The following is a 7,626-nucleotide window of genomic DNA, read 5'->3' as shown; positions in this document are numbered from 1 at the left end:
AACTACACAGATTTGTATGGCTGTAACTAGCAAGTTCATGGAGATAACAATGAAATAATAAACATATTTAATTCAAAGTCAGTCAAGTAAAGGCAAAAGGAACGTGAATCATTTCAGACAAAACCTAGGAAAAATGAGATGATTGAAACAATTTCAAATTTACTGGTAATTATATTAAATGTAAATGCACAAAATAGAACTTTTTTTTTTTTTTTGAGATGGAATCTCACTCTGTCGCCCATGCTGAGCTGCAGTGGTGCGATCTTGGCTCACCGCAACCTCTCCCTCCCAGGTTCAAGCGATTCTCCTGCCTCAGCCTCCCGAGTAGCTGGGATTACAGGTGCATGCCACCACACCAGGGTAAGTTTTGTATTTTTAGTAGAAATGGGGTTTCACCATGTTGGCCAGGCTGGTCTCGACATCTTGACCTCAGGTGATCTACCTGCCTTGGTCTCCCAAAGTGCTGGGATTATAGGCATAAGCCACCTCTCCCGGCCAAAGTAGTAATTTCTTTGCAACAACTGTGTGATATATTCTATAGGATTGTGAATAAAAGTTTTGGGCTTTCTTTTCTTAAAGAACATTTAAATGGTCTTTAGTTTTTGTTATTAAATCAAATATTACGTGAACATTGATGTACATAGACAGTTCCATTCCTATTTCTATAGAAAGTATTCAAAGATGTTTGGAAAACTGGGAGAAAAAGGGAAACATATCTAAAATGCTGATATTAACTGTAAATACCACCCCGCCACACACACACACGTATTAAATTCTTTCTCTACTCACACTCTGTGTAGGTAACACCACATTGGTTTCTGTATACAGATTTAGAAATGCCTCAAATCCAATGGGCGGAGACAGGGTGTTCCCTGTGGATTATCCACTGATTGCATTATCACTCGCTTTCTCTATAAAAAGGGGAACCAGATGCAGAAGTCACTGCATTTTCCGGCAAGCCAAGGGTTGTCTGCATCTCAAGAGTGGGGTCAGCAAGAGAAACTCTACGGCTATGGGAGTGCCTGCGTTCACCTCTTTTCCGAGCCCACCTGTTCTGGTGAGTACGGGAGTTTTATTGATTACAGGAATGTCCACATGTGTCCTTTTTCTTTCTGTAAGACAGCTTTACAGTTAGCAGTGGGTTGTTCTTAAAACTGGATGTTGTGGAAAGTTATACCTCAGGTGTTAGTATTTGTTGAATAATGTTCAAAGTATTCTCATTATTGCCCATGAAACTGTATGGGGATAATAGTTTTGATTTTTTTTTAAAAATCCAACATCACTAGGAAAGGGAAGAAGTATTATTTGGCCTTGCAGTCTTCAAATTGTCTCCCTCTCTGGAAAGCTCCTGAACCAGAAGTTGCTTGGTCCGTTTTTTTAAAAAAACAAAAAACACAAAAAATTAGTTCTCTGGTAAAATTTCATGATGAGTTGCTTATTCCCTAAACTCACTGTCACGATTCATTGTAGTGAATTTCTTTTCTGTTTCTCTGTTTCTCCTCCTTCCGTCCCTCTCTGTCACTCCCTTCTTCTTCATCATGGAACTTACTTATATCTGATATTCCACCAGAAATTTGTTTTTAGTGCGTTTATTGTGTCTTTCTTCTCACCAAGATGCAAATCAACAGAGTGGTGATTTCTGAAGTTTACTTCTGGATCAGGGGTTCTACTGCACAGCTTGGCACATCATAAGTGCCCTGTAACTAAGGGGACTAAATAATTTTCCCTCCAAACGGGAACATCTTAGGTCAGTATTAATCTTTATGCCAGGGGTACTGTAAGGGGTAGTATTAATCTTTATGCCAGGACAACAAAAAATGAAATGAGAAGGACAGAAACGAAGGCTTTAAAATGGAAAGTGCACTGATGAGGTTTGTGGGGGAAACAGCTTTATGAGACTAGAGTCTTCCAATTGAGTTAGAGCAAGAAAGGACGTCAAATCTTAGGAGGCGCTTGATCATCTTTCTCAGTATGTCATCAAAAGATTCTCTCCTGGTATAACTCTAGTTAATTGAGCTTCTTAGAAACAGAAGGCAAACATGGTGTTTCTGAGGTTTTTCTTCATGAGCAGGAGGTGTTCAGGTGAAGGTGGGATCTGGGTGTGGCAGTGAGTATTTAAGGTGGCGAGTGCACGATTTCTTTGGAAACCAGAGAGTCAAGGAGCTATGAAAATGATGTTGTGTCCTGAAGCACAGCAGAAAGAGATACAGAGAAGCGTGAGGTCTTGGTGAACAGGGAAGTCTGGGATCCCGGTGTCCTGTTGGGGATGGGTTAGGAGGCACCAGCATCTGTGTAGCTGACAGTGGCAGGGAAGAGAAGAGAGGGGTGTCCTCTGAGGAGGATGAGGAGGGACAAGGTCTGGAACTGACCCTGGGTCATGACCTTGAGCATTTAGTCCTGGACTCGCATCAGCCCGATGAGGTCCCAGGACCCAGTGTCAATACCTGGAGCTCCTGCCAGCAGCATCAGGGTCACACGGAGAAATGCAGACTCTAGGGTCCACCCCAGATTTACTTGGCTTCAGGTCCACATATCTGACTTTAGCAAACCCTGAGGATGTACACTGCCATCTGAGACACATTTCCCCAGAAAGAGAGGCTGGTGGGAAGATTCCACTGAGCTGAGAGAAGCCCCCCACAGCTGATCTTCTCCTGTCTCCATTTGGTTGAAATTTCACATTTTCTTTTCTTTTGAAAGGGGAAGCTCAAAAGAAACATGATGCCCTGGGCTTTACAGAAGAAACGAGAAATCCACATGGCCAAGGCCCATCGGAGACGAGCTGCGAGGTCTGCTCTCCCCATGAGACTCACCAGCTGCATCTTCCAGAGGCCGGTGACGAGGATCAGGTCTCATCCTGACAACCAGGTCAGACGCAGAAAAGGGGATGAGCACCTGGAGAAGCCGCAGCAACTCTGCGCCTACCGGAGACTGCAGGCCCTGCAGCCCTGCAGCAGCCAAGGAGAAGGTTCAAGTCCACTGCATTTGGAGAGCGTCTTAAGTATCCTTGCAGCGGGGACGGCCAGTGAATCTCTGGAGAAAGCTGGTGCTGAGCGTGTCCACAGCCCGCTTGAGCCCACCCCTGGGCAGTTTCCAGCTGTGGCAGGGGGGCCAACCCCAGGAATGGGTTGTCAGCTCCCACCGCCCCTCTCTGGCCAATTGGTGACTCCTGCAGATATCCGGAGACAGGCCAGGAGGGTGAAGAAAGCCAGGGAGAGACTGGCCAAGGCCTTGCAGGCAGACAGGCTGGCCAGGCAGGCAGAAATGCTGACATGTAGATGAAGCGCAGTCCTGGGCTTTCGGTCCCTTTCTTTTAATGCCCATCCTCATTCCTACTCTGAATTGTCACACTTTTCCCTTCCCCCCCAGTTCTTTAATAAAAGTATTTGAAAGGCAACAGGTGTAAGGAGTGGATGGTTTTGTGGTGAGAAATTGGGTTTTATGGGATGAGGAAGGAGACCTTTACATGTCACTGTACATCTCAGTTTCTGTTTACCATGATTTTAATTAATTGGGTTTTTTTTGTTTGTTTGTTTGTTTTGAGACGGAGTCTTGCTCTGTTGCCCAGGCTGGAGTGCAATGACATGATCTCGGCTCACTGCAACCTCCACCTCCCAGGTTCAAGCAATTCTCCTGCCTCAGCCTTCCAAGTTCCAAGTAGCTGGGATTACAGGCGCCTGCCACCACATCCGGCTATTGTTTGTATTTTTTTTAGTAGAGACGAGGTATCACCATGTCGGCCAGGCTGGTCTCAAACTCCCGACCTCAGGTGATCCACCTGCCTCAGCCTCCCAAAGTGCTGGGATTACAGGCATGAGCCACCGCGCCCAGCCACGCCCAGCTAATTTTTGTATTCTTGGTAGAGTCAGGGTTTCATCATGTTGGCCAGGCTGGTCTTGTCCTGACCTCAAGTGATCTGCCCACCTCAGCCTCCCAAACAGAATTTATTGTTATTATTATTTTGAAGAACTCCAAGTCCTGCCAGGGCAGGGTGGTTTACACCTGTTATCCCAGCACTTTGGGAGGCCGAGGCGGACAGATCGTTTGAGGTCAGGAGTTTGTGACCAGCCTGGCCAACTTGGTGAAACCCCATCTCTACTAAAAACACAAAAATTAGGCCGGGTGTGGTGGCTCACGCCTGTAATCCTAGCACTTTAGGAGGCCGTGGTGGTTGGATCACTTGAGGTCAGGAGTTTAAGACCAGCCTGGCCAACATGGTGAAACCTCATCTCTACTAAAAATACAAAAATTCGCTGGGCGTGGTGGCGGGTGCCTGTAATCCCAGCTACTCAGGAGGCTGAGGCAGCATAATTGCTTGAACCCGGGGGGGCAGAGGTTGCAGTGAGCCGAGATCGCACCAGTGCACTCCAGCCTGCACGACAGAGCAAGACTCTGTTTCCAAAAAAAAAAAAAATACAAAAGTTAGCTAGGCTTGGTGGTGGGCACCTGTAATAACAGTGACTCGAGAGGCTGAGGCAGGAGAATTGCTTGAATCCGGGAGGCGGAATTTGCAGTGAGCTGAGATCACACCACTGCACTCCAGCCTGGGTGACAGAGCCAGATTCTAACTCAAAAAAAAAAAAAAAAAAAAAAAAGAACTCTAAGTCCTTCATTTCTAAGTCAAGAAGAGGACATTTCTGTCATTTCAGGGGTTCTCAGATTTTGCAGCTCATTTGAATTTCACAGTAAAATTTAAAAGGACTGGTGTCTGGATCCCAGGCAGGATCATTTGCATCCGTATAATGGAGTTTGCTGAGGTGCTGAGGGAGACATCAGTACCTTGAAATTGCCCTACATGATTAAATCTGTAAGCTAATTGTGTCTTTTTTTTTTTTTAATTTGAGACGGAGTCTTGCTCTGTCGCCCAGGCTGGAGTGCAGTGGCGCGATCTCAGCTCACTGCAAGTTCTGTCTCGTGGGTTCACGCCATTCTCCTGCCTCAGCCTCCCGAGTAGCTGGAACTACAGGCCCCCACCATCACGCCCAGCTAACTTTTTTTGTATTTTGTAGTAGAGATGGGGTTTCACAGTGTGAGCCAGGACGGTCTCAGCTCCTGACCTCATGATCCTCCTGCTTTGGCCTCCCGAAATGCTGGGATTACAGGCGTGAGCCACCGCACCCGGCCCTAATTGTGTCTTAAACTTCCTAGTCCCAGGTCCAAATTGGCAAAATAGCCAGTATTTCTCTGCATCCCCAAAGATCAAACCAGGAGGATTTACGCAAGGAAAAGATTATGAAAAATCATAAGAAAAAACTGAGTAGTCACTGCAGAGACCAAGGCTGCAGAAATTGTATTTTTTTATCTGTTTATCTATCAGGTGTTGGGTGTTTGTTTGTTTGTTTTGAGACAAATTCTCACTCTCACCCCGGCTGGAGTGCAGTGGCGTGATCTCAGATCACTGCAACCTCCACCTCCCAGGTTCAAGGGATTCATGTACCTAGCCTCCCTAGTAGCTGAGATTACAGGTGCCCACCACCATGCCTGGCTAATTTTTGTATTTTTAGTAGAAACAGGGTTTCATCATGTTGGCCAGGCTGGTCTCGAACTCCTGGCCTCAACCAATTCACCTTCCTCGGCCTCTCAAAGTGCTGCAATTAGAGGCGCGAGCCACTGCACCCAGGTGTGTGGGGTTTTTTTTTGTTTTTTTGTTTTGTTTTGTTTTGTTTGTTTTGAGACAGAGTCTTGCTCTGTCACTCAGGCTGGAGTGTAGGGGCGCTATCTCAGCTCACTGCAAGCTCCACCTCCCAGGTTCATGCCATTCTCCTGCCTCTGCCTCCCAAGTAGCTGGGACTACAGGTGCCCACCACCATACCCGGCTATTTTTTGTATTTTTACTAGAGACAGGGTTTCACCGTGTTACCCAGGATGGTCTTGATCTCCTGATCTCGTGATCCACCTGCCTTGGCCTCCCAACGTGCTGGGATTACAGGCGTGAGCCACTACGCCCGGCCTGTGTTGTTTTTAATTGTATGTATTTAAGGCATACATGATGTTTTGATGCACGTATATGTAGCGAAATGATTACTACAATGAAGCAAAGGAACATATCTGTCTCCTGATGTAATTACCTTTGTGTACGTGTGTGTAGAAAGAGTAGCTGAAATCTACTCTTTCGGCAAATTCCCAGTATACAAGGCGGTATTCCTGAGGTTGCTTTTATGGGGTGGAAGTTTGCTACAGATTGGCCATAAGCGGGAGTTTATATCTCAGTCTCTTTTCCTCAATTGTTATTGGCATAGAACTTACATAGAGCAAACTGCAAAAAATCAGACACGTACATCTTCATGAACTTTCACAAACTGAACGCACTCATGCCCAGCACTGAAATCAATGAATAGAATAGCGGATTCATCCCCAGGTGCCTTTTCCTGCCTCCCAGAAAGGCACCCTCTGTTGTAACAGCACCTAGGATTAGTTTGGCTGGTTTTTGTTTCACGTGTAGGGAACCACATGGTATGCACTGTCTTGGGTTTGGATTAACCTCAGCTTTGAGAGATCAAGGCTTAAGGTTGTGCCAGTTGTCATTTGTGAGCTCTGATTGCTGTGAGAAGATCCGATGGGTGCAGATGCCCCAGTATTTATTCATTCTCCTGCTGTTCATTGGCTGGTTTCTGACAGGAGCTATTATGACTGCAGGTTCTGTGCCCCTCAGAACATGAAATTGGTGGGCACGCATGTACAATGTTGAGATAAATGCTGTGTGCAAGGGAAGAGGGTAGACGTTTATACGGCTTTTGGGGTTCGTTTGAGATGGAGTATCGATCTGTTGCCCAGGCTGGAGTGTAGTGGCACGATCTCGGCTCACTGCAACCCTCGCCTCCCAGGTTCAAGCGATTCTCCCGCCTCAGCCTCCCAACTAGCCGGGATTACAGGCACCCACCATCAGGCCTAGCTAATTTTTGTACTTTTGTGGAGATGGTGTTTCACCATGTTTGCCTGGCTGGTCTTGAATTCCTGATCTCAGGTGATCTGCCTGCCTCGGCCTCCCAAAGTGCTGGGATTACAAGCTTGAGCCACCGCCTGTTTGTTCTTTTGAGACAGTCTCTCTCTCTCACCCAGGCTGGAGTGCAGTGGCTCAGTCTTGTCTCACCACAACCTCCACCTCTGGGTTCAAGCAATTCTCCTGCATCAGCCTCCCGAGTAGCTGAGACTACAGGCGTACGCCACCATGCCTGGCTAATTTTTTTGTATTTTCAATAGAGAGGAGGTTTCACCATGTTGGCCAGGCTGGTCTCAAACTCCTGACCTCAAGTAATCCGTGCTCTTCAGCCTCCTAAAGTGCTGGGATTACAGGCGTAAGCCACTGTGCCCAGCCTACAGCTTTTGTTTTTGAGACAGGGTCTTGCTCTGTCACCCAGGCTGGAGTGCAGTAGCTCAATCACAACTCACTACAGCCTTAATCACCTGGGCTCAAGTGATCCTCCCACTTTAGCCTCCTAAGTAGATGGGACTACAGGCAGGCATCGCCATGCCTGACGATGCTTATTTTTTATTTTTTGTCGAGATAAGGTCTTCCTATGTTGTCCAAGTTGGTTCTAGACTACTGAGCTCAAGCGATCCTCCCACCTCCGCTTCCCAAAATGCTGGGATTACAGGCATAAACCACCATGCCTGGCCCTATACAGCTTT

The 7,626-nt window shown here is 46.8% G+C and overlaps 1 protein-coding gene across 1 annotated transcript; it reads left to right on the top strand.

The window, feature by feature from the left end:
- The first annotated feature begins 2,586 nt into the window (after positions 1 to 2,586).
- LOC134729619 (putative methyl-CpG-binding domain protein 3-like 3) lies at positions 2,587 to 6,195 on the top strand. Its single transcript, XM_063600107.1, has one exon. It carries the CDS (start codon positions 2,716 to 2,718, stop codon positions 3,277 to 3,279), a length of 564 nt encoding a protein of 187 aa, XP_063456177.1. The 5' UTR covers positions 2,587 to 2,715; the 3' UTR covers positions 3,280 to 6,195.
- The last annotated feature ends 1,431 nt before the right edge of the window (positions 6,196 to 7,626 follow it).

The sequence above is a fragment of the Pan paniscus genome, chromosome 20 (assembly GCF_029289425.2).
Source record: "Pan paniscus chromosome 20, NHGRI_mPanPan1-v2.0_pri, whole genome shotgun sequence".
Taxonomy (NCBI): domain Eukaryota; kingdom Metazoa; phylum Chordata; class Mammalia; order Primates; family Hominidae; genus Pan; species Pan paniscus.
Note: the sequence above shows the minus strand (reverse complement) of the source record. Positions and strands in the feature narration are given on the sequence as shown.